Genomic DNA, 26,710 nt, shown 5'->3' with positions numbered 1-26,710 from the left:
AGGTCTTCGCTATCCGCTGGATTGGCGGGTAGAGATCGATCTATCGGTGATTGATTTATTGTGTCTCGTCTAGACATGGATAAAAATCGATCCCCGAACACGCTCCTCGTTGACTCCAGCTCGCGAGAGGCGGAAGCAGAGTCGCGGGGGAGCGGCAGCAGTTGACTCACCATTGTCCTCATGGCCAGGTAAGTCAACCTAAGGTACGCTGACTTCAGCTACACTATTCGCATAGCTGAAGTTGCGTATCTTAGGTTGACCCCCCGCTCCCGCAGTGTAGACCAGGCCTAAGTACTGCAAGGTTCACAGAGAAGTACATAAAAGCTGGGTAACAAATGCAATGACACCAAGGCACAACTAAGATGATTGAGAGAGAGTGGGAAGGAAGTACCCAACTTATTTTCAGCCTAATATAATTAGTCAGATGGTTAATGTTAACTGAATGTACTATTTTTTTTAATCAAGATTTTGAGAACTACCAGTCTGCTACATTTTACAGACTCTGAAAAAATACTATACTTGTAAACACACCTGCTCAAATACTGTGTGAAAACATGATTGCTGAACAAATGCCAAATGTAGTGGCAGCGGCGGCTAAATGTCATATTTGTCAATTACTTCCCCTGAAACAAATAGAAGCTATCCAAAATGCAAGTATTAGTTTTCAACGTGCCTTTTTCTGGCAGGTATGTTATATTGCTTTTATTACTCTACATAATATAATAGATTCCTTTTAAAAATGCATTTTAATATTTGTAATCAATAGGAATGACTAGAAGTCATGGGAGAAATGGATATACTAAGTATTAACAGGCCAGTTGAGGGATATATTTTGATAGAGGAAAGAGTATGGATTGAAAAGTTGTCTTATGTCCACTTGATGACCTATATGAAACACTTATTTATTTTATTTCCTAATGTACAAGTGTTCTTGTAACACACCACAACTGATGCTCCTATGGACAGCCTCAGCAATTGGGCAGTGGGGTGGGTGGAGCCGACCAAAAAAAAAAAAAAAAAAAGGGAGAGACCCCGAACTGGAATAAATGCAAAAATTATTGTCCCTCTACCCACCATAGGAGAATATTTCACTCACCACAAGGTCACTCCTTTTGTGAAACTTACTAGGCACAGACCTGTTTTTAATTAAGTTGTACACATCAAAACACATCTTTTTTAAATATAAAATATTCCCTAAAGGGAAAAAAGCATATTTTAAGACAAGTGTAAGATTCAAATAATCTGTGACATCTTTAAAGTAACTTCATTCATTGCTTAAAAACAAATTTGATTTTATCACTTGAATATTTAACTAATTAACTTGTAGTTTTTAAACACAAGTCTGTCAAATTATTTTGTTCCTGCTTCTCTGTATTTTGCTTTGGGTTAAGATAATCAGGTATAAAACCACATTTTAAAAAAACAAACATTTTAAACTGATTTCTTATCTAATTTTCAGTGTGTGCATTTAATAGCCAGTTGAAATCTTTTGGAAAGCTGTTTCATTTCCGTTTAGCTTTTTAATACTACATCAAGATAAATGCAATCAAAATTATTCCTAATTCCTGTCAGAAGAAAGGAATTTATTTCTAAGACCTCCTGTGGGGTGACATTTATTGTGGGCATATGAATAAAATAGTGGCATCCTGGCAAAGTATTAGAAATGCTTTCTGTCATTCACGTTGGACAGAACAGGGCTGTAATGCTTTTTGTAAATCTTCCAAGCATGCTGAAGCTGCAGAACCATTCCACCCACCACACAAGTCAGGATTTTTACCTAAATGTGGTCCGTGGTAAAGCATTATCTTTTCTGAATTAAAAGCACTGTTTATTTTGTTAGATACATTCATTTGCTTACCCACGATTCATGGTACAAAACTGTGAGGAGGTAGATTCCATAGTCATAGTTCTGTCTCCTTAATGGACACCTGAAATTTAAAAACAAAGGGTGCATTTTGAAATAGTCGCTATTCTGTTTTTGGAAATTAAGAATACATAGCTAAGACGTTTGTTTGTTTGTTAATCTGTGTCCTCAGACTCTAGGAAGATTTTGTATCACTTCAGTTCCTCATCAATTGCCCATTGTATAAACAAAATTTAATTCAGAAATGTACAGATTTTCAGGCTTTTAGCGTGATGTCAAGGAAATAGTTCCCTCAGTGACTGATCTGCATCTGCTTATTGGGAGAAAATTATGACAATAAACTAGAACCGATGAGGTACATTCAGCAACCATTCAAGTCTCTGGACACTCTTGGCCAGAGCCAGTCTTCAATGAAATTCTGCTTTCAGCAAGCACAGGTAAGTGTAGACAGCATGAGATTCTGGCACTGAGAAAAGTACACTGTTCAGTTAGCGAGTGAAGAAAAAACTAATAAAACTTTAAATAAAACATTAGCTTCTAATGTAAGAAAACTTAGATCAACTTAATACCAAAGTTAGAGAAAGAAGCTCTCAAGCGTAAGTAGCCAGAAAGGGAAGGATACAGGCACAGACTATGTTGTGAATTTTTTTGCCTCATGGCCAAGTGCTTTAGGTATGCATCAGGCACAAACAGGTTGTGGATCTCAGAACACAAGTAATGCACCTTGAAACCAGAGGTGCTGATCTGAAGGTCCAGAGGGAGACTTAATTACTTCCAGAAATAACATAAGGACACTAGGACAGGCTGGTGTTGAGGAAGCTGGTGTTAAACACACTGTATTAAGTCATTTCCTGGGCTTAGGCAGGGCCAGTACAGCACCTCTTCTGCTCCAAGCTCTCAAGTAGTCCCACAGTTCAACAAAGTAGGCAGTGCAGCAGCCAGTGACTCTTTCCTTCTCCCTCCATAAGGCAGGAGGTGGTGTCAGCAGGGGAGGTAGTACCCCTCCTACCCTATTTTTCCAGTGTTGGCAGTAACTTCTAGGTATAGTTAGGTCCAACCTCTATAAAAGTTTGAATGGAAAGGGAAATACAAATGGTATCCATAAAAATCTTAATTCCCAAGCCTAAAAATGTAAAATGTACTAATAAGTTTATACTACCAGCCTCTGGATCAGGAAAGATATTGCATGTGCAATATTGAGAGAGATCCTAGAGACAACTAAAATTTAATAAACTAGTAATAATGCTTGTTTCAAGTACCCACTTCCAGAAAGTGTACCAGTATCATACCAGACAAGGTTTAGAGAAGCTATTTCTCAATGTCTTCAGATAACTGCTTTTTTGGAAAAGCTACATCTATGGCATACAAGAGTAGCAGCTATGCCAGATTTAGTCTGGAGTAAAACACGGGAGCAAAGTAATTATAGACGATGCACTAAGTAACAGTGGGAGTAGATTTAAAATAGGAGGCTACCTGAAAAGACTCTACATTAAAAAGTGAGGAAGTTAAAATCCTTTCACTCAGCAAGGGAATTACTTAAGTATTCCCTATAAGAACCACAGGAGATATGTATAGGGGGGCATGCCCCCTAAGTTCCCTAAAAAAAGAAGCAGGAAAGAAAAAAAATCAGACTACAACTAAATGGCAAAGGACAGGTATCCTTCAAAAACTGAAATCCAGCTAAAGTGAAGCCAATAAAAAGGAACCAGCTATGGCAGGAAAAAATGTAAGATGGGCAAGAGGGAATTTTGGAAGAAAATAACTAAAGGAAAAAAGAGAGCCAAGAATTTTTGTAAGTATTAGAAACAGGATGCCTACAAGAGAATTGTGGGGATACCAGGGAGCAAGGGGGCTAACTGATGACAAAGGGATTTCAGAGAAATGAAAATTTCTTCATTACCAAGGACACTGTAGTCAGCTTGTTCTTTTCACGTAACAAAGATGAGTCTTTGTCAGAGACTAAGTGTGGAGTATGTCTTCACAGTTAATTGGCAACTGGATCTGGGCACCTGGTAGCCTTGCCTGGGTATAACACTCCCAACAGTGAAAGTCCTACTTGCATAACTGTGTTTTCTGTTTCTGCAGTCACCCACGATTCTGTGTGCTAAGCCAGCCTAGGATTCTTTCTCTGTCAATTGCAGAAGAACTTGTCTGTTCTTTGGGGGAATTGTGGGACACACACTGAGGACTGTCAGCACTCGACTGACTACCCGTATCCTCACTTCAAAACAGACAGGCGACAATGACCTGCGTTAAACTGGAGCCTGGGCTCTAACCTTTACTCATAACGGGTTAAGCTAGCCTGGGCTTAAAGTACCTGCAAAGCCAGGTCACAGGTTTTTAAACCTGGGCAGGATTTCTTCTGTCAGGATGGCTGTGGAACACAATCTGTTCTTTTTGTGCATCTGGAGTCATGTCTGCTAATTGTTGCTGCTTTTAATTTCCAGTAACCTTGTAGAGCAGACAGAATTAAGATTGAGGGTGTTGGTTTCTATGCCTTCTGTATTAACAGAACAGTTCATCAAGTTAAAGCAGCAAGACCTGTGCAAATTCATTAAAAACCACGGGGTTACACAGGTATAATTGACTCAGATGTCCCACAGAAACTTATTATTGGTGATGCTCAACACAGAGAACTCTTTTTGACTTTCAGAACCAGATACTTGGACAGCCAAAGCATGAAAAACTTCATAACCACAGCATGTTAGCAATGGTCACAAAGGTTAAGTCTACAATCTACAGTTTAAATTAGCTTAAATTGGATTTAAACACTTGCCAAGCATTGTCCCTACTCTGCAACACTGAATTTAACTTCTCACTATTTACAGAGTGAATATTTCTTCAAAGAACATAAACCTTGTTTACATCATTACTTTCATAATAGCTGCAGAAGCCTTCAATCCCTCTATTTGTGCCCAGGGCTTGCTTTTAGTTTAGTGTAATTAAAAAATATCCAGCCTCCAAATGGGAGTTGAGCCAAACCACTCTGTCACCAAGTGAAGCTTGCTTCTATCATCACCTAAGCAGCTTTGAGAACATAAAAAATCTTGCTTCACAGGATCTTTAACTGGGGATTTTTGCAGTAACAGTTTGACTCTTAGTTATTTCTTAAAAGTAAGACTGAGCACAAAGAGAACCGCACTGAAGGCAAAACTAAGCATCAGGAAAGCAACCTAAACTTTTTAAAAAGCTATATTAAACAAATGTATGTCTTGTGATACATCAACATAACAGATTTCTCTCCTTCCTCAAGAACATAATCAGCACTGAGTATTGTTTTCCATTCCTGCACCTGGAGCTTCTTTACAGCCCCCTGGTGGAAGATGTTTTCATAAAAACAAATAACTTTGATCAAAGCATTTCTATCAACTGGCTGCAACCACTAAAACTTAAAGGACATAATAGTTACACAAAATAACCTAGAAAGCATGAGCCAAAGAATGTACTAACAACAGTACTGAGAATGAAATGGGAAATAAAATTAGGAATCACTGTTGTCACCACATAGAAATATTTGGATGACAACCCTCAAAACGTTTGGACAAAGTCTGGGATATACACATTAACCAGGTACTGAAGTCGTGCATCTAACTAGTGTTCCAAATGAAATACACAAAAGGTGTTCCTGATTAATTCTGAATTTATCATAATTTGCTTCATATTTCTGAACACAGCTAAGTTGTACTTTTATTTTCAATTAACCTGAGACTGACAAAGAAGGGCTTTGAAATTCAGTTTAATTACAGGTTGTAGCAGAAAGGCTCAAGAAATATTAAAAGCTTTTTTATTCCTCAAGCAAAAGTAAATACTTGTGCTATGTACTTTGCTGAGGCCATGACATTTGTCTGACGCTTTTCTGAACACCGCAAGCCATTTGGAAAGGATAGTTAATGAATTTTTAATTTGAAGCTGCCAGATTATTGGAAAAATAAATTACTTCTGCAGGTGAAATGAGATGTATCATTATTTACTATAATTTACAATTCTGATGAGAACTTCCGAAAGGCTAGTATCTAAAATTCATAATTGATAACCATGATTAGAGAGCTTAGTGTCAGCATCCAAGCTAGAAAGCTGTTGATGATACATTGAAACGCTATGTATGTTATAACTGAATACTGAACAAGATGCATCATTCTTAATCAGTGAAAAAGACAGTTACTTATCTGTACTGTAACTGTTCTTTAAGATGTGGGCGCAGACATGTATTCCATTCAGGTGTGCACATGGCCCAGTGCACCAAAGTCAGAGAACACTGTGTAGCAGTACCCGCACAGGTGGTGCTCATAACCACTGCCCTTTTAGGCCCTCGCCAAGCTATTTAAGGGCAACACAACCCTGACCTCTCAGTTCTCCTTCATACCAAACATCAATAATTGATACTTCAATGGAGAGGGGATGAAGGGTAGGTTGTGAAATAAACATCTGCATCCACATCTTGACGAATAATGTGACAGGACAGGTAAATAACCATCTTTTCTTCAAGTGATTGCACACATGCACCCTACTCAGGTGACTCAAAAAGCAGTATCAAGAGGAGATGGGGCTTGAAGTCTACTTTAAAGAGCAACTGCAGGAATGCCTTCCCAAAACTCAAATCTGATTTGGACACACATGTCATAGCATAATGTTTGGTAGAAGTAGGTATGGAAGACCAAGTAGCAATCCTGCAAACATTAATAAAGAAACATCAGTAAGAAATGCAATTTTGGCCAAGCTGGTGTGATGAGAATCAATCTGATGATCCATCTTCATCTCAGGAATGACTGGAATCGGGGGAAAGCATACATCAGGACTGATCCACCATTTAGATTAAATGAATCACTCAGGGAACATTGACTGATACCTGCTCAGGACCCACACTGCTTGTTGTCCATCTTTGCATCTGTTTGCAATGAAGGACCTCTGCACACTGTTCTTCAGAGAACACTCATGATTCTAAGAGAAATTCCTGCCAAGACAATTGGTCAAGTAATTCTGGGCCCCTGGTAAATGAGGAACTGCGGGAGTGATGTTATCTTCGGTGCAGAGCTGCCAGAGCTTTGTCAAGACACGATGAAGCTGACTGGAGTGAGCTCCCCCTTGCTTCTTCACATAACACATTGTGGTGGTGGTGAGTACATGAACTGCTACAGCCTTGAGCTGTGCTCAAAATACCTTGCAGGCATTGTAAATGACTCAAAGCACCAGGATGTCGATATGAAGAGATGCTTCCTGCTCCATCCTCCAACCTTGTACCTCCAATTCCCCCAGATGTGTTCCCCAATCTATTGTGGAAGCACTAGTAATTATGGTCCTGTCCGGGGCGGTGGGGGCGAGCGAAGGCAACAGCCTGGCATCCACTGCTCTGAACTAACCATCACTGGAAACAATCCAGACCTTCTGGAGGCACTCAAACTTGACAGTCCAATACTTGACAATTTGGGTGACAGATCAACTTCAACCACACCTGAAGATGACAAAGGTGCAATCTTGCATGCAGGTCCAAATAAAGGTTTGGCTATATGACCAAACAGCTTCAGAAGCACTCAGATTGGAATAGAAGCATGAGAGCAGACACACAGACAGGTGACTAATTGCCTGGAATCATTCATTTGGCAAAAATGAGCTCAAGTTTGTAGAATCAAAGAGGATCCCAATGAGCTTGATTTTTTGAGGTGGTATTAATGTCAACATTTTCTTGTTCCACATCAAACCCAGACTATCAAAAAAGGCTTAGTGTGAACTGAACATGTGAGAGGACTTGTTCTCTTGACTTGCCCCTCACCATGCAATTGTTCAAATACGGGAAGACATGAATTCCTCTTTTTCTGAGGTATGTTGTCACTACAGACACCCACTGGCAAAAATGCAAAGAAGAGACGACAGGTCAAAGGGTAGCACTGTGTACTGATCATGTTCACCTCCCACAACAAATCTCAAACCTCCTGTGGCTTGGGGGAAAAAAAAAAAGTCACCACGTGGAAGTAAGTATCCTGAAGATCCAGGCCAGCAAGCCAGTTGTGATTTAACATAGAAGAATAGCTGCTTAGAGTGACCGTACAGAGTCTCCCATATTTGATGCGTTTGTTGAGAGGCGAGATTGAGAATAGGTCTCATCCCTCCTTTGAATTTGGGGACCAGGAAATACCAGGAATAGAATTCCTTTCCCCAGGGCTGCAGTGGGACCTCTTCTACAGCTTCTGAAGGACGCAGAATGTGGACCTGCTGGAAAAGCTGTGGCTTGTGAGAGGGGTTCTGAAGAGGGAAGGGGTAGGAATGTAGGGAAGAGGGATGCACAGCGACTGAATGGCACAACCCAATCTCATGGTGCTTAGGACCTATTTGTCTATTACTGTATCCCAAGCGTGGATAAAGCAAGACAGCTTGTCCCCAACCTAAGCAGACAGAGGCACGGAATTCACAACTGAAATGCTGCCCTGGATCTCAAAGTCAAAATGGTGTTTGCTCACTGAAGGATGACCGGCTAGCTGGCTGAAATTAGACCCAGAAGGCCCATTTCTCCTCCACAATCCATGTCCTCTACTAGATAAGTCCTGCTGCATAACAGCGAAGAACAACTGCCAGAAAAATAGCTGAGAGCGATATTGACGCTGTTACTGCTGACCTCTATCATGCCACCTTCTTGTGGCTGGAGTATTGTCAAGGACTCACAGGCTCAGTGCTCTCTCAGCTCCATAAGGTCCCTCAGAGTAACCCTCTTCAGTGTGACAGCTTTCCATGAAGCTGCACTTTCTCTCTGGGGGTAGGCCCTCTGGCCCTGCACCTCTGAGCCTTCTGCCCACCTCTCTCTCTCGCCATGGGCCCTTTCAGGGAGTCCACTCTCCACACGCAAAAGCAGCAACGCAACCCTGATCTCTAGACAGCAGTGACTCTCAGTCAGCTTAAAAAATAGAAGGGTGTATTGAATGTCTGAACCCAGCACAGGAAGTTCTCAGGGCCCACAGTCTATCTGGGTCTGCCCCAGTCCTGATGGGCTCATGCTGCTCTCTCAGTCCCCAGTCCAGCCGCCCCCTCCTTCCAGTCCAACATCCTGTATCACCTTCTCCAACAGCCCCTCTGCCACCCTTTGTCTTCAGTCCCAAGGAAAGAGGTCACCTGGGCCCTCTCTCTTGTCCTCTGTTCCTCCATTGGTCAGAACTAGTTGACTTCCAAGATGGGGTGAGCCTTCTGGTCACCAGTTGCTAGGGTACCCAATCTCCAGGTCGTTATCTGGGACCCGACTGCTAAGCAAGGTTACACCTCCTCTGCAACAAACACCCTCTCCCACCACCTCATTAAACATGCAGCACACAGGGAAACCAAGACACATACAGTATTCATGCAAACCATTAAGAAAATTCCCTACTTTGTCACAGGTATAAACTCCCAACAAAGAAAGTAGCCAGAGAGTCTTATGAAGAATGTAAAGTCTCATCAGTTTTTTACTGATGCAAATGCCAATCATCAAAAGCTAAGTCTACTGTGCTCTGCTGAACATCAGATCTTCTGGAATTCACAACCATGAGGACCTTCTCATAGTCACAGCTGATCCCATTGCTCTGGAAGAAGTGTTCGACACATCCAGGGCTGACTTCAGCAAAGCTTTGCCCACCAGAAGACCTGCAATGAAAGGACTTGGTAGGCTCCAAGAGAGCTTCATTTATCAGGAAAGCTACCCTCCCTGGAGCTAACAACTTGAGAATATCCAGCAATTTACATGTATTCTGCACAAACTCAGCTTGAATGCCCAAGGTGGAAGCCATGTGCTTCAGGAGGCCCTGGTATAACTTAAAATCCTCAGGCACAGGTGAAGAACAGTCCAATATCCTAGGGTCATCAGGTGAGCAGGAAGGCGGCGGCACTGGGGCCACTGGAGGCTCCTGCATGAGAACATCAGGCTGAACCAGTTCAGGAGGAATTACCTCAGATTGTACTTGTAGCAGAAATGGCTCAGGAAGATAAATTTTAGCCAGAATCGTCTGGATTACTTTGAAGAACAGGATCTTATATGCCAAGGAACATCAAGAATTTCAAGTGGGCCATTGAGAATAAGGGTAAGGGTGGCTAGTACGTACTAGGCCAGAGACCCCATTCCTACTGTGTTAGGCAGTGTGGTATAGGATACTGACGAATGAGATAACTTTGGGACCAGATGATGCCAGGAGTACAGCAGAAGCTGCCATGGCAGCTGAATGCTCCTGACTTATTGGGGAATCAGGAAAAGAGAGGCAGAGTACATCTGATGCTGTCTGCTAGGCCAAATGGCACAGAGATTGTTGGTGCTGACCTCAACAGTACAGCGTCCAACTGATCTTGGCACAGAACCAATGAGCAGTTGGGTAACCCAACTCCATCTGGCATACTGGAGGAATCATGGTGCTGGTCAGTCCCCCTCTTGGAAGATGAAGAAAAATCTCTCTGACCTCTGGAATGGTCTCAGTCAGTCCTGTGGGATCCTGAGGGAACTGGGATTGTTTAGTCTGCAGAAGAGAAGAATGAGGGGGGATTTGATAGCTGCTTTCAACTACTTGAAAGGGGGTTCCAAAGAGGAGACTTCTCAGTGGTACCAGATGACATAACAATTAGTAATTGTCTCAAGTTGCAGTGGGTGAGGTTTAGGTTGGATTTTAGGAAAAACTTTTTCACTAGGAGGGTGGTGAAGCACTGGAATGGGTTACCTAGGGAGGTGGTGGAATCTCCTTCCTTAGAGGTTCTTAAGGTCAGGCTTGACAAAGCCCTGGCTGTGATAATTTAGTTGGGAATTGGTCCTGGTTTGAGCAGGGGGTTGGACTAGATGACCTCCTGAGGTCTCTTCCAATCCCAATATTCTATGATTCTTTCTCAGAGGACTAAGGGAAGCATTGGACTTCGAACCCAGAGAAGTATCTCGTGTCAGCTCCGAAGAAGAGCATGGAGCTGGATGATCTGTGGACATCCCCAGTGCCAATGTAGGCCTCATGGACTACTCCACCTGCATTCCCTTTTGAAACACTCCGCAGATGGAGAACCTTCCTATAACATGCTCGTCTCCCAGGCATAACAAACAGCACATGTGGGGGGTCGCTATTGGGGATATCCACCTCACACAACAGAATGTTTAAACCCCAAATGAGGGCATTACCCAGGGTAACAATCTATCCTAAATAACTACTACAAATTAAACCTAGGGGTATTGCTAAACAACACTGATCAACTATTAACTATATACAATAAAATACCAGAAAGCCTGAGCTGAAGAGGTCAGAGTGACACAGCCCTTAAATAGTCTAGGGAGGTGAGAGGACCTTAAATAGGCTAAAGGATAAGACGACATGAGTACCACTCCTACAGGCACTGCTAGGCCAAGTTCTCTGGCTTTGGTGCAAGGGGCATGCGCACATCTTAATGGAATACATACCTACAATCACTCAAAGAACTGCTGCTTGAACTCAAAGGCAAAATTCTTATCAAGACGAGTCTTTACTTTGCTGTTTCCATTTCACTCAAACACAACCCTTTACCATTAACTAAGTTGTCTAACCGTAGAAAGTAGGAGAGATTGCTCTCAACGGAATCACTTTCAGCATCCATCTAAATGATTAAGAATCATGATGGAACCAACAGTAACAAAAAGGAGAGGGGAAAAAAAAAGACCCAAGACTTTTTGCCCATACTCTTTCCACAAAGGAAGAGCCCTTAAGTGAACTGAGTGTAACTTGCTGTAGTACATTTCATGTTCAAGATACTTCACAGCACTTTACAAACAGCAGTTTGAATAGTGTACCTTAGGTCAATGTAGAAGGCCTTGTAGATAGAGCAATAGCTTTCCTTCAAACCCTTTGACATTAGAATCTATTTTATTAAGAGGTTAAAAATTAACATTGCCTAAGACAGAGGTTCTCAAACTGGGAGTTGGGATCCCTCGGGGGTCATGAGGTTATTACATGGGGGGTTGCAAGCTATCAAGCTCCAGCCCAAACCCCACTTTGCCTCCAGCATTTATAAGGGTATTAAATATATAAAAACATGTTTTCAATTTATATGGGGGGGAGGGGGGCTGTCACACTCAGAGGCTTGCTATGTGAAAGGGGTCACCAGTACAAAAGTTTGAGAACCACTGGCCTAAGATAAAGGTTATAGTCTTATTCTTTCAAAATCCAGTACAAGATAGTTAATTTCCATTACAGAAGCCATTGCAGGCTGGCAGAAGAGACCTCAAGTTAACATTTTGCTACCAATATCAAATAACCTACAAAGTCAGTTTCAGTAAAGAAGTTTACAAAATTGTATTAAATAAATGATAGTTGTAACAGATAGTTCTGAACAACTTGGAATGCAAAGGCCTGTGACCAAAAAGTTGCACCTTATGTTTATTTTAATTTCAGTTACGTAGTTTTCCACTGAAAGATACACACTATATATACATATACACACTTTAAAAAAAAAGTTAACATGATCAAGTGGATTGAACATGGGATTGGAAGCCAGAACTCTGAAGCTCTGAACTTGGCTCTAGTAACTTGCTATGGAAGCCTGAGCAACACTGAGTGTCTTCATTTCTCCAGCTGTAAAATGAAGATAACACTGCTGATGTGCATAAGTGTTCTGATTACCTAGTTAGTGCTTTTATACTAGTAGTGCTTTACAAAAACTAACATGCATACATCAACAGATGTTACCCCCTTACTGAATTAAATTCTGAATTTGTAGGACATTTTGGATTATCCTCTTAAATGCCACAGTGAGACACAGAAAACAGGCTCCTCCAGGGCAAACTGCTGAACTATAACTATAAATAACTACAATGGTTAGCGACATAAACAGATGAGAGTTTTGAAGAGATGTTTGGACTGGAACAAAGCCCTTTTAGTTTTCTGCCTCATGCTCTTTCTAGTGTTGGTAAAATTCATATAATCCAATTGTCACATATTTCTAAACATAATTTTAAGATAATGATTTACAAATATGCATTTCTCCAGCACCTGGTGATACTTTAGATACTTATAAGATTTGCCATTACAAAACATATAGTTGCCAACTGAATACTTGTAATTGCATTTAATCAGTAGATATTAGTTCAGAAAGGGACATGAATTTATTAAGACAAATTCACATATTAGTGCAACAGACCCTCACTACTTTCCAAAAGGGCCAATGCTACAGACATTTTTCGTGTGTTACCATACCTGTCTGTTGTAATGGTAAGTATATCTGTATCCTTGCAGTACCGCTCTCCTACAAGTTTAATGAGCTTCTTTTTTGCATGGTCATCCAAGTTCAATTTGGAAAGCTTAACCTTGGAGTACAAGAGAAAACATCTTTAGTTCTTTTGCAGATCCAATCCACACACACAGACACACACACACACACAAGATGTTTTTAGAATTAGACAGACAGCATCTTTTACTGAGGAATTAAAACCCAGGAATTGAGATATGCGCATTCATAGAATTCTCCTTAAAAGCATTACTTGTCAAAAATATTTAAAATATAGACAAGGGACCATTTGGGAACAAAAAGTTTTGGGGTGAATTTGTCTGTCTCTCCCTTTATCCAGATGCAGAGAAAATAAAAAATGGGTATGTTTTGCAGATCACTAGGATTACTACTCAGATATTTCAAAAGATGCTTGTCCTAAGTGTCTAAAAAACAGGATGACACTAAAAGAGATGCACTGACAAATGCAAGCAGCTGTAACACAGGCCACAGAGTTTTCCCCAGTAGTTCCTGCATCAAGCCTGTAGTCCTTAGATGCATAGAAAATAGCTTTACAGTGCATAAGCTGAAGAATCCAGCTAAGAGGAAATCAACCTGAATCTACTTATTATATACAGAACCTAAGAAAATGATAAACTGGTACTAGTGGCTATAAACTACTTGAATTCTCTTTGGCAAATAATGGATTCACAGAATGCACCTGCACAAGGATACCAGATTTCAGGATAACAAAATTTTGTTGAGGAGTGATGGGAAAACATATTAGAATCCACCAGTGTGAAAGGCAGTGAGGAATTCGAAAAGGCATTACTGCTAATCAGCAATGGACTAATTCCTCTGAAAAGGAACAATGCAAGGAACAAGCAGCAGCCATTGTAGCTCTTTGAGGGATTGCTCAAAGATCAGAATCAGGGCTTGTCCACGAGGTGACTGTATGCAGCAAGCTGGATTATAAATCTATGGTGCTCTAGCCTGCTGTGCAGTAACTGGCCATGTGGACCCTGCTTCTGCACACTAAGAGTACCAGAGTGAGTACCAGAATGTGCTGACAATTAAAGATGATGCAGTGCTGTTGTAGTCGTGTTGGTCCCAGGATATTAGAGAGACAAGGTAGATGAGGTAATATCTTTTATTGCACCAACTTCTGCTTGTGAGAGACAGAAGCTTTCAAGCTCACACAGAGCTCTTTTTCAGGTCTGGGAAACTTACAGAGGCTATGTCTACACTACAAATTACTTCTGTGAATAATCTACACCCCAAAGCAACAAAGTTATGTCAACCTAAATGCTGGTGTGGCCAGCACTGTTGGTGAGAGAGCTTCTCCAGCCAACATAGCTACCACCTCTCTCAGAGGCAGGAGTCATTAAGCTGAGAGGAGAGCTCTCTCGTATCCTCTTAAAGCACCTTCACCAGAAGCGCACTGGTGCAGCTGTGCCACTGTAACGTAAACATAGCCTCAGTGTCACAGATAAATACAAGATGGCACATATTGTTTAGTATAAGTAGATGACACACATTTCAAGGGACCATTCAAGGTGAAGTGGCCTGTTGACACCTCTCCAGTCAAAGGGAAGGGAAGGGTTTGTCAAGAAAAGGCAGACAAAACCCTCAGACTGAGGGCTTGTACACACCCATGCTTACTTTGGTATAACTCAAGTTGCTCCGGGGTGTGGAAAAGCCATCCTCCTGAGCAACATAAATTACACCGACCTAAGTGCCAGTGTGGACAGTGCTATGTTGGGGGGGAGAAGCTCTCCTACTGACATAGCCACCAGCGCTTGGGGAGGTGGAATAATTATGCCGACAGGAGAGCTCTCTCCTGTCGGCATAGAATGTCTGCACTAGCAGCACTACAGCTGCATCACTGTAGAGATTCTAGTGTAAACTAGCCCTGAGTCAATGCTAGCTAAAGGGTTAAAAGAATTAGGAGGCTTTAACAAACTTCAGGAAAAATGTACTAGATTAATAAGGAGTAGGATTAAATTAATGACTCAAGAATGGCTGAGGCACACAACTTGGAATATATGTCTTTAACCAACAAGGGAAAAAAAGGGACAAGGAAGTTTAGCACAAAAAACATCACAGCACTAACTTCACCTAACCTTTTACAAATACACAAGAACTACGTTACCTGTTCTGGCGGTCTTATGATTTAAGAAAAGATGACAATGCTACTGCAGAAGTCTGTTTTCCTCTATGTCCAGACTATGTAAGAACAATTTCTATAATTTTAGCAATGTGTAGAGGAAAGAGGCTTACAGAGAAAATGGAAGTCTGACAGCATGTGACATCACAATCAAAATGTTTGACAAATGACCTAAATGTGGATTACCTGTATTTTGTTGCACGACACACCACAATTTATACATTTCATTGTAAACTGTAAAATCTGTTTTAAACAAGGTCCTGTCTATTAACTACGTTAACCAGTTTCTAGAAAGAAAGCTAAAAAACATATCGTCACATTCAACTGTAAATTCCCTCCACATGAATTTGAAACCTGGACCTTCAGATCCTACTACAAACCTTTAACAAATGCTGACCTCCATGTGGACTAGCCACTAGATGGGGACTCACCACACACAGTCTGTGGGTTACACAACTACTTACTAGGCAAGCATTAGAATTTTGGACATCAGAACATTGAGTTCTCGCCCTTGCTTTAGGAGAGGAATGTGGTGCAGTGACTAGAGATTGGATAACCAAAGCACATATCTAGCATGCTCAGTCTAAAAGTTAATTTGAGTGGAAGAGAGCTCTAATCTCAGTACTGCCTGCAATTTCCTTATGCACTCCCTGTAAAGTTATTTGTAAGAAGGGGATCTTGATATCAGGATATGAGGTTTTAGTAATAAGGCTATGTAAGTGTATGGAAATATAAAAAGCAGTCAGTAGATGTAAGGTGTGAATTCTGCCTCTTGTTACAGTATGGGGGAAGGGGATGAAAGTGTCCTCCTATTGTTTAAGATGCAGCCTGATTTACCCTAAAATCAGAATATTGCACATGATTCAGTACATTTGAGAGGTCTGGCTCCATGCAAGACAGACATCAGTGTCTGCAACAGTGGCTCTCATGTATGTTCAACACCATTTAAAAATGGAATCTCTTCCGGGGGAATGGCTATACCATCAGAGAGCACATTAAAAAAAGGTAATGATTAAATACTTCTGCTCTCATGGGATCTTCCACTGGATCCTTAGGGTCTACAAAGAGCAGACTGAATAAGATCTTAGAAACCAAAGTTCTAAGTAGTTTAACTTTTCATTAAAGCTCCAACAATAAAAAGCTTTTCCTAAGCCACCATTAGTTGAGAGGACATTTCTACTGCCAGTTTTAACACATATTTTTGAATAATTGTCTTCAATTGAGTATTTTGTGCCTACAATTTTGGCAAACATTCGTTGTTAAATACTTCTTTTAAGAATGGGTCAGTGCTGCAGAAAGCTATATGAATAGATTATGCTATGAGCTCTGAAGGGTTTCAGCGACTGGGTGGCAAACACACGTTAGTCATGATTTTACAGTGTCTATGTATGCTATTTATATACTAGGAGGTTCTGTTAAAGCAGGTTAGTGAACACCACCAACCCAGATCTCAGGCATTAGCTCTTATTTACCAACAATGCAAAACACTTCCATTGTAACAAAGCAGTACTTTTCATACTACATTAGTTGTGGGGTATCAGTATCTGTTATACTCACACGTGCATAATGTAATTATCCCAAACTCATGACAATAAACACCTTTATAGCATTCTCATATTACTGTGTTCCATAAGCAATATTTAACTGTCTGCTCAGTTTATGTTACAGGAAGTTAAAAAAAAATTTCATTTTTATTTCTGTTCATCCAGGGCCATGTTACTATAACAGACATTTTAGGCAGTTAGCTAGTTCAAGCAGGATATTAATGTTACTGTTTCCAACTATCAACTAGACTGCTCCACACTGTTTTATGATAGTTAATTTTATAAACCATAGTATCATTAATAGTGGATGATGTAAAATGACCGGATTATATTTTCAATCTTATAACATTAGGTTAAACTAATATCTGACAAGATTCCTATTTGAGATTAGACTCAAGCAAGTGCACTGAAGGAGGAGGGAATAAAAAATTGTGGGGACAAATTAAGATAGAGAGCCTCAAATTTTTTCCTCAAAAACAATACAATTCTGCACTTTTGTTTTATATAAATTTGCACATCAGAGGTTTCTTTATTCCATGGCACAATGGAAACTGTTGCAGCAAATACCTGCAAACTCATGATAGAATCTCAGTTACTGTTTGACCTAATGTCATCTGCTTTCCACCGTAACATCCCCCTCCCCCCCCCCTCCACACCAGGCAGATTATATTGTCAGAGGATTAATCAGAGAACACTAAAGAGAATTCAATAATGAGGTCTCGAGTATGATCATTAGTGCTTGTTAAGCCCATATGGCTGGTTGTTTCATTTTTATTCTCTTTTTTTCGTTGAATGCTAACAAATAGCCACACACTGCCCTATAAACAGCATATCACATGCTAATATCAGAGGACACACATTTCAGCTAGATAGGACTTAATTGTAAAGTACAAAATTGTTAGTTACTGACAAATCAAATTCAGTTCCAATTCACAAATGTAGCAACTTGTATCTAATGGGCAGGTGAGGGGGAAAAAAACTGGATAGCTCAGGGAACTAGATAGCTCAGAGGTAAAGTGAACCATTATTCAAAGTTAGCATAATATGATGGCTCTTCTATAGAATTTACAACTCAGTGGTCTTCTGAAGTTTTTAATGGGACCCATCCTTATTATACAACAGTCACTACAACAGAGCCCACTGTTGGGGTGCTCAGACAAAGGGCTAATACATGGGTCGGCAATCTTTCAGAAGTGGTGTGCTGAATCTTCATTTATTCACTCTAATTTAAGGTTTCGCATGCCAGTAATACATTTTAACATTTTTAGAAGATCTCTTTCTATAAGTCTATAATATATAACTAAACTATTGTATGTAAAGTAAATAAGATTTTTAAAATGTTTAAGAAACTTTATTTAAAAATTAAATTTAAAATGCAGAGCCCCCCGGACCGGTGGCCAGGATCCAGGCAGCGTGAGTGCCACTGAAAATCAGCTCGCGTGCCATAGATTGCCTATCCCTGGGCTAATATCTCAGCCACAAAGGCAATTCTAAAGATCAGGCTGAAAAATGACAATCTCTGCAGATCTGTTAATACAGTGCTTTCCAACAGCACTAAGTTCATTCCACAAAAACAGAGAGAGAGATAATCAAAAGTCATTTTCTGCATTATACTTCACAACCCCAGAACCCATGTGTTATAATAGATGGTCACTGACAGCATTGTCAGATCTGCATCATTACTAAGTATTTGGATTCTGACATCAAAAAGAATAATCACCAGAAAGAACTGAGATTTAAGGACATTTACATTTCCAAAAATCTAAAGTGTAGCAAAATGCTAAACCTATTCATAAAAAAAAGAAATCATTTTTAAGATTCTTGGACTAGAGTTTCAATTTCACAATTACGTTGTTTAAAATGCAAGAATAAAAACAATCCCTCCTCCCCACACAAAGACATGAACACGAACACTGAGGCTAATATTTTAAGAATAAAATCAGAGTACTAAATAATGCATAGTTTTCTCGGGGTCTGAAGTTTAATATTGCCAGGTAGCCACTCGTCAACTAAAATAAAGAAAGAAAGAAAAAAGAAAAAGAAAAAAAGAAAACAGTTTTGAAAGACTTATGGAGAAGCCTGGATCCACAGCAAGAATACTGAGTATCTATTCCTGTAGGAATGACAGTTGCTACCACACCCCTGCCTGTCCCAAAGAAGTGTTACCAGGCATCCACCATCTGGTCTAGACAAACTCATGAAGATAAGGCAGTCCTCAGCCTTCTTCTCACCACTGTTCCTCCCACTTATAAAGGAAGATTGCTTCTGCTGAAGCCCAATTTCAACAAGCAGCAGAGACTAGCACTACCACATCACTATTGGCAAATGGGGTTATTAGAAGTGCACTGTTACATAGGCTTGAGTACTGCAAATTTAACACCTGCATTCATTTACATTGCCTATGAAACCACTAGTTTTAAGCTGCACATAGACATCTGGATCTCCCAAACTGTGGTGAGCAATTTTCACATTAGCTTCTGAACTGAAATATTGAGCCCTGCTGTTTTTATGCTCTTGCGTTGATTGTTACAGACCTGATTCAAAGCCCATTAAAATCTATCACTATTTTGACACACAAAGTCCTACAACACTCTAGTCTCTCAAGGCAGAACTAATGGTATTCAGATAAAACATCTGAATTTAGGTTTCTGTCAAACAACAAAAAACAAGCTTCCATCACCACCAGGATTAAGAGATCCCCTTCATCCTTACAACCACTCCCAGGCCTCCATATCCCTTTCACCCAAGAGCTACACTCCAACTTCTCAGCCCCATGCTGAGAATCACCAAAGTAAGCAATCACCAGAGCCAGATGTCCAAGTATCAGTCTACAGGGCAAGCTGCAAAAAGCCATCTGACAAAAGATGTAATCCCACATACACAGAGGGAGAAGACAGATGAACAGGACAACACTTCTACAGGTACTTCCTTACCGTTGAGAATTTCCCTCCATTACAGCCCATACATCTCTCATTCAGAGAGAATTCAAGCCAATCCTCATCATCCCAACCACAGGAAATGGAGATACCCTGGTTGAGGTAGCCAGGGTCCAATGCCCTTACTACCACTTTCCCCACCCCAAAGCCCCTCCACCCCAAACCCAGAAAGTACACACAAGCCTTTAAGATTTCAAAACCAAATACACCCCTTCTCATGCATCCCAAAGACCTGCCACCCCAAGGGAAGTTAGTTTATACTAGAGGCACTGGTCTTGATTCTCTACAGTTAGGATTGAGCTCCATTTTCCACAACTTCCTTGTTATGTATGAAAAACAGTGTATCCTTCCCAACATTACAGTACTTATACTTTCAGTATAAAATGAACAATCAAATCTGTTTAAAGTTTAAAAATAGGGTCATTCAAGAAATTCAGCATCCCTCTGTCTTTTCTTTGTCCCAAATGATCTTTGTGGAATAAGACATCCATACGGTTAAACTTATCTGAAATTTTATCTTGCCCATAGCTATAACCAAGGTTGTTAATAACTGTATCTAATATTTTTGTAATTATAAATAGGCCACAGATAGGGTTGTAACCACCAGTCACACCTGTTCTTGTATTGCTAATTTGCATACAACAATTCTACTTGTTGTAAAGAGTCAGTCACATGAGTTCTCACTGGTCGATTACTTAGCCCATCTGTCACTGCTATGTAAAAGATTCCATTTCCACATTTTAGCTTGGACATCAGTGCTACTGAACTCTATTGCATGCCGAGATAGCACTACCAGATAGATATGGTAACTCTTAAAGCCAAAAGGCACTGGGATTGGGTTCGCCCTGTTCTCCTCTCTCTCACTGCCTCACATACGACCTGTCTGATTAACTCAGCCCTCTACACAAGCAGGTCAAATTAACCACAAATTAAGTGCCAAATTCACCAGTACCCTCAGCTATCTGCTTTGTACAGCTTTGGTGTATTGGAATCTGCACTCAAACTAAAGTTTTAAAAATTATTTAATGTCAATACTACATCACAAAGTAGTGTTCCTTTTGCTTCTTGTTTAGTGTATGACATTTTCAATTATAAAGATTCTAAGACAAAAAATTAAGTTAAAATGCAGTTAAGCTTATAAATAGATTTCAGTAACGTGGGCGGGGGGGGGGAATAAATTAACACAGCAATGCTTTAATTATCCTAAAACCATTACAAACTCAGGAAATTGAGAGTTAACAATTGTACTGCAGAAATCCACAAATATTAGTATAAGAAATGCACACTTAAGGCATCCAATAAAAACTTAATTCTCCCTTGCATTGGCAACAGAACGGGAAAAAATACAAAAAGTCTAATACATCTTTAAAAATCAATTTAATCTGATCTGGGACCACAAACACTGAAATGCCTGAATCAATCATATGGTTATTGCAGGATGTCACTACAGGATAGAGCTAAGGTTATATGCATGCCTTAACTATGCATCTCTACCTTACATATGAAAAAAATTCAGAAGTGTTAACTAATTCAATTACCTTAGTTTGTAATGCTTTATTTTTGGGATAATAATTACAACACCTCTGGAATATTTTTAAACCCACCCCCACCCCATTATGCACAACCTTAATTCCATTTTAATGTAGTTATAGGTCCTGGAATATTAACAAAGTCATAACTATATTAGGACCACTGAGATAATAGAACAGTATTTTAAACACTACTTTTACCCAAAATAAAATAGTAGAGGAAAAAAGTAACACTATTTCTGCCATCCTGGCCCCAAGAAGGATTACACTATTTTCACATCCCTAGGACAGGATACCTGCTTTCCATGGCTTAACTCATAAAACAGAAGAGTTTTGTCTCTGTGAAATCCTGAATATCCAACTCTCAACAGAGAGGTGAATTAAAGCTCTCTGATAATGACTCACTTTGCCCTTTCTGTTCTAGCTGAGTAAACTATCACGCAAATGCTCTAGTCCTCCAGCAAAACCAGGTATGAGTTTATATTCTGCCATTTCTGGGGTAAATATCAAGCAGAATTAAAAATTATATTATGTCTTCTGTTTTACTATAACTCCTTTCCCATTTGTAAGTCACCTTGAAGACAAAGAATAAAATACCTGAAATGATTGTACTCCTAGGACTAGATTTCTGTTTTTGGGAACAGTTCCAATCCAAGCTTTTGTTACTATCGCATTCTAGCAAATTAATAATGAGCATCACAAGTCAGAACACATTAACCTGATGACATTAGATTAGAAAGCATGAGAAATTAATTAGAAAGCTGTTAAACAGATCTCTATGGCCACAACACAAAAGTTAACTCATTATAACAAAGCTTCTCGTTGTAATAAGTCTTACTGTTATAGCAAACAAATGAAAAAATGCAAAAGCAATAATGAATGCTAAAAGATATCAGGCCCACAAAATGCCAGTCATTGGTTAGATATTACTTAAGTAAGATTCCTTAACCCAAGGAATAACAAAGACTTTGACTTTATCAAGCTTGATAGCATTTCTGTTTCTAAAATAAATTCATGTGGATGATAACTGTATCTCTGTCTGCCTTACAGAACATTTGAATAGACAGGAAGTATGCCACTTTGGCTTTACTTTAAACTGCTCCTCACTTATACCTGATACAGGTCATACTAATATGAATGAGTTTCCACATGTTGCTCTATATTTAAAGTAAAGTAATCTACTGCCTTTCATTTGAGGCTCAGTTGCAACACTTCTTGAGAGAGCTTGAAAAATGCCTTTGTTGTTTACTAAAATATAGTACTTACTCTTAAAGTCACCACTCTTGCTTTGGGATTACGAACAGATGGCCCTGCTGAAACATAATCTACTGTCTCAATTTCAATAGGAAAATGCTGCTCACATTTCTCATCACTGTCCAATACAGTTGGCCACTCAGTGCAGAAATCTGAGGGATACAAAAGTAACGTTTTAAAAAAAATTGTTGCTTACCTGTATTTATAGTTTTAAAGAATTTTTTTGTATATTTATAGGGAAACCATATTCCCTTACGTAATGAAAAACATAAAGCTGTTATTAGTTTACAAGCACCACAACAATATTTCTTCACTTTTGAAATCAGCTCATCAACTTCATGCTGCAAGAACCCTTTCCAGATGTCCAGAAGAAAAGATGGACTTTGGAGAATATTCTAAAGGCTAATTGCAGAGCTGGGTGGGAAACTCACAAATATTTGAGAATTTTATTATATTTATATATCTTATATTTGAGAAGTCTTTTCCCCTCCCATCTCAAATCAGGAAAAAAAGGTCAAAATTCTGAAAACATTTGAAAACCAAAAAGCTATTTTTTCTCTTTTGTGTCAGCCAAATTGTTTTGTTTCAATAATTTTGAAGCTTTTCTTCAACTTTTTTTTTTGGGGGGGGGGGGAGGGCGCGGGGGGGAAGGGTGTTGGAAGATTTATCAAACCTGACTCTGTTCTGAAGTCTATTTTGGCACATGAACAATTTTCTAAAAAATTCCTGACTAGCTCTAGTTAACAGTTCGTGGATCTGTTGCATCTGGGCAGAGGGTGAAAAACAAATTTCAAGATAGAAGACCCCTGAATTTCAAAGTAGAGAATTCCTCCCAGAGAACACACTGCCAGTAGATCCCTATTCCGTATGGAGGAGGCTCCTGTTTGAAATGTCTTTACTGATCTCAGAGGAAGGGAAGAGACAGGTGGATCTCTCAAGTAACCAGGTTTCAAGCTATTTAGGGGATCTATAAATTAAAACCAACATTTTGAATTCTATCTGGAAACTTACTAACATACAGTAGAGATTCTACTGCACCAGTAGAATGTGCCCTGGCATGAAACTCCACCTAAGAAGGGGACTGCTATGTTCATCATTAGTTTTCATTTCCAAGCCATTTCAAGTTGTAGAACGAAGCAGAACACATTACAGTAATTAATTTTGAGAGGACATTGGCATGGATAACTATGGCAAGATCTTACTGGAAGAAGACAGGTTGAACTTCTCAAAAGAAACAGATGAAAAAACACTTTTGGCCTCAGTCACTACCTCAGCATCCAAGAACAACCAAACATCTAAGACAACAAATTGTATTTGCTGCGCAATCTCAGCTGGAGAATTTATACAATCTTTTTCAACTCTTCCAGCTGCTTTTCTCAGGTCTTATACTGGTATAGCTAAAATGCTACAGTTAAAGCAGTACAACCCCAGGGTGGATGAAATTACACAAGTATAAATGTATAGCACTATAGCTTCCTCTTCTGAATGGAGTAGAAGTACATTTATGTGGATATAACTACATCCAGACTCGGAGGCTGTACCAGAAAACCTGTATCAGTTTTAAAAAAAATGCAGTCCTAACCAACAGTTTTACTGGTACAAAGCACTGTGCATAAACCAGGCTGTAGTTTTCTCTGGACTAAGTCATATCCAAGCCCCATACTCATGAAGACATCAGGTTATCCATTTCCCTACACTAGCTGAGCCTAACAGAAGAGAAAAGCAATCTCACCAGCACATCGAATACATCGCAACCCAGAGTAACACACTATGCCTCCCAGTGGCTTCTTTTCTGGGAAAACACGTAACTCCCTAACAGCTGATGAAACATGAATATATATAGACTTGGTATGGAATCTTATTTCACAATCAATGGGAAAAGAAAAATGGTACTGGACAATATTGAGAAAGAAATCTGACAAGCAGCAAGCTTTGTATGTGGGTCGTCTTATCCTACCACACAGTGGTGTAATTAAATTAAATTACTTATTAAAGTGTCTTAAGAATTTCAAGGAGACTCTTTTAAAGAAAAGGCAAAAACTCACCTTTAAGAGCTGTACAATGTTTCTTAATTGCTGGGGGAGTCAGATGCAAAAAGTTGGGGATCTGAAATAAAATATTTGATTATTTTTCAGTAACCTAGTTTGCTTATAAAACAAACAAACTTCTGTGAGAACTTAAAACTGAAGGCACTCCCTTGAGCAGACAATAACTTGCTCAATAAACAAAGTCTGACTACGTATTCTACTTTCTACTACTTATACTACTTAATTCTCTTTAGACCAAGTGTGTGACAGGAGATTCAAAACAGAGGATTAAATAAGTGTCTCTTCTCATCTCTGATCCAGCACAAGTTTCATTAACAAGTTATGAGATCAAGTCACCAGGACCAGACACTGTACACATGAAAGTTTAAGGGATCTCAGTAAACTGATATTAAAGCTGAACTGATTCTCTTCATCTTCATTCGCTACTTGGACGCACAGTTGTATTATGTTAAATATATTGTGTGATAAATGTATGAAGTATATATAAATCTATCAAGTATGAAGTGCTATCTGGAGAAAATATTTTCATCAAGCCATATTGTAAATCATTGGACTTTGAGAGTTGGAATAAAACTAAGTTATATAAAGACTACTGTGATGCACCTACCTTTATAAGCTCCAAATTGCCTTCCTTTGGAGGAGGTACTCCCCTCTTCACAGGATAGCCCATTCGGATGGGAAGAGGCACCGAAGAAGGATTAAATGCTGCCGCAGTTGGATAAACATTGCCCCAGTACTGATCAACAGCCATCTTTTCAGTTCTAGGAGCTCCAGGCTAAAAAAATTAGAAATGATACAAAATAGGTGGGGGTCAGTTATTGTGAGAGAGAGACCAATAACAGTCAAAGTGAAGGGTGTTCTCAGGAATTACTGACTGGCTGGCTACAGTGGATCTTAAAGCCAGTAACTTCAAGAGATGCTTTTTGCTAAGTTCATTACTGAGTTTTAAGAAAAGATACTTTTGTAGTGTTAGAATAAATGTTCTACAGTTGAAAAGGAATTTATTAATCATATAAACATCTTATTTTAACCAAACAACTACACTCACGATGTTCTAGAAAAATCTATGTTCACCACAAGAAAGTCTCTCTCTTTACCCTGAGGTATTTTGTGTGCACGCGCGCATTCATGTTTCAAATCTGCAAATGTAAAAAGTGAAGATGAGTCAAACCCAAATTTTAGACCACTATTCTGTATTGCTATTATTATTTCATTCTGAGAAAAGTTCAAATGGGACATGCAAAGGAATTTAAAAGAGCGACTTGTTCCCTTCTGTGGTTTATTTATGCTGCATAAACAAAGGGTCCGCCACCCCCACCTCCACTTGTATTCTAGAAGTATCAGGAAAGTTAAGTCTGGTCTTCCATGGTTTTGTTATAAGTTCATAGAGATGACCAAATAATGTTTAATGTGAGCTCTTAGGGACAGACTTTGAAAGGTATTTAGATGCCTAAAGATACAGAAAAGCACCAAGTGGGATTTTTCAGAGTGCCTAAGCAGGTAAACTAAATTCCAGTAGAACAAACAACAAAACAGGAGTTAAAAATTATGGTATTTTGAAAATTTAACTGCAGTTCACTTGATTTAACACCCCACTACCACCTTTTTTTGCTCATAATATCCTCAAAGTAGCTTAGTTTAGAATTCATTATGTATTATTTGTACTGTGGCAGTGCCTTAGGAGTCCCAATCATGAATTAGGACCCCATTGTGTAAGGTACTATACAAACACAAAGAGACCACCCCTGCCTCAAAGAACTTACTATTCATGGAACGATGAAACACGTGGATACAAACAGAATGAAGAGCATGGGATAACGATGAGAATACTGGCCACCATAAAACCCAGAGGTCACAGCTGTGTCAGCCTCATGACAGAAAAGAGTTTTAGAAGATTTGAAGGCCAGCAATGAAGTGGCTTGCAAATGTTTACAGAGAGCTCTTTCTATGCACGAAGGGCAGCTTGGCAGAAAGCATGAAAGTACTTGTTTCAAAAATTTAAATAGAAGTGGGCGATCTTTGTTTCGGTCTTCACTGAGAAGTCTGAATGAATGTCTAACATATAGTGAATGCTTATGGGAAGCGGGTAGGTTTAGAAGATAAAATAAAAAAAGAGCAAGTTAAAAATTACTTAGAAAAGTTAGATGCCTGCAAGTCACCAGGGCCTGATGAAATGCATCCTAGAATACTCAAGGAGTTAATAGAGGAGGT

The 26,710-nt window shown here is 39.5% G+C and overlaps 1 protein-coding gene across 2 annotated transcripts in view; it reads right to left on the bottom strand.

The window, feature by feature from the left end:
* The window catches only part of MRPS35 (mitochondrial ribosomal protein S35), a 55,013-nt gene that overhangs the window by 21,312 nt on the left and 6,991 nt on the right, over window positions 1-26,710 (bottom strand). For both annotated transcript variants that reach the window (XM_032783982.2, XM_032783983.2), the window contains exons 3-7: window positions 25,107-25,274; window positions 24,497-24,557; window positions 22,464-22,603; window positions 13,012-13,121; window positions 1,859-1,928 (exon numbers count right to left, since the gene is read on the bottom strand). In XM_032783982.2, coding sequence (XP_032639873.1) covers window positions 1,859-1,928; window positions 13,012-13,121; window positions 22,464-22,603; window positions 24,497-24,557; window positions 25,107-25,274 — 549 coding nt within the window. The remainder of the gene's footprint in view (window positions 1-1,858; window positions 1,929-13,011; window positions 13,122-22,463; window positions 22,604-24,496; window positions 24,558-25,106; window positions 25,275-26,710) is intronic.

The sequence above is a fragment of the Chelonoidis abingdonii genome, chromosome 1, assembly GCF_003597395.2.
Source record: "Chelonoidis abingdonii isolate Lonesome George chromosome 1, CheloAbing_2.0, whole genome shotgun sequence".
Classification (NCBI taxonomy): Eukaryota; Metazoa; Chordata; order Testudines; family Testudinidae; genus Chelonoidis; species Chelonoidis abingdonii.
This window is presented reverse-complemented; position numbering and strand designations above follow the sequence as displayed.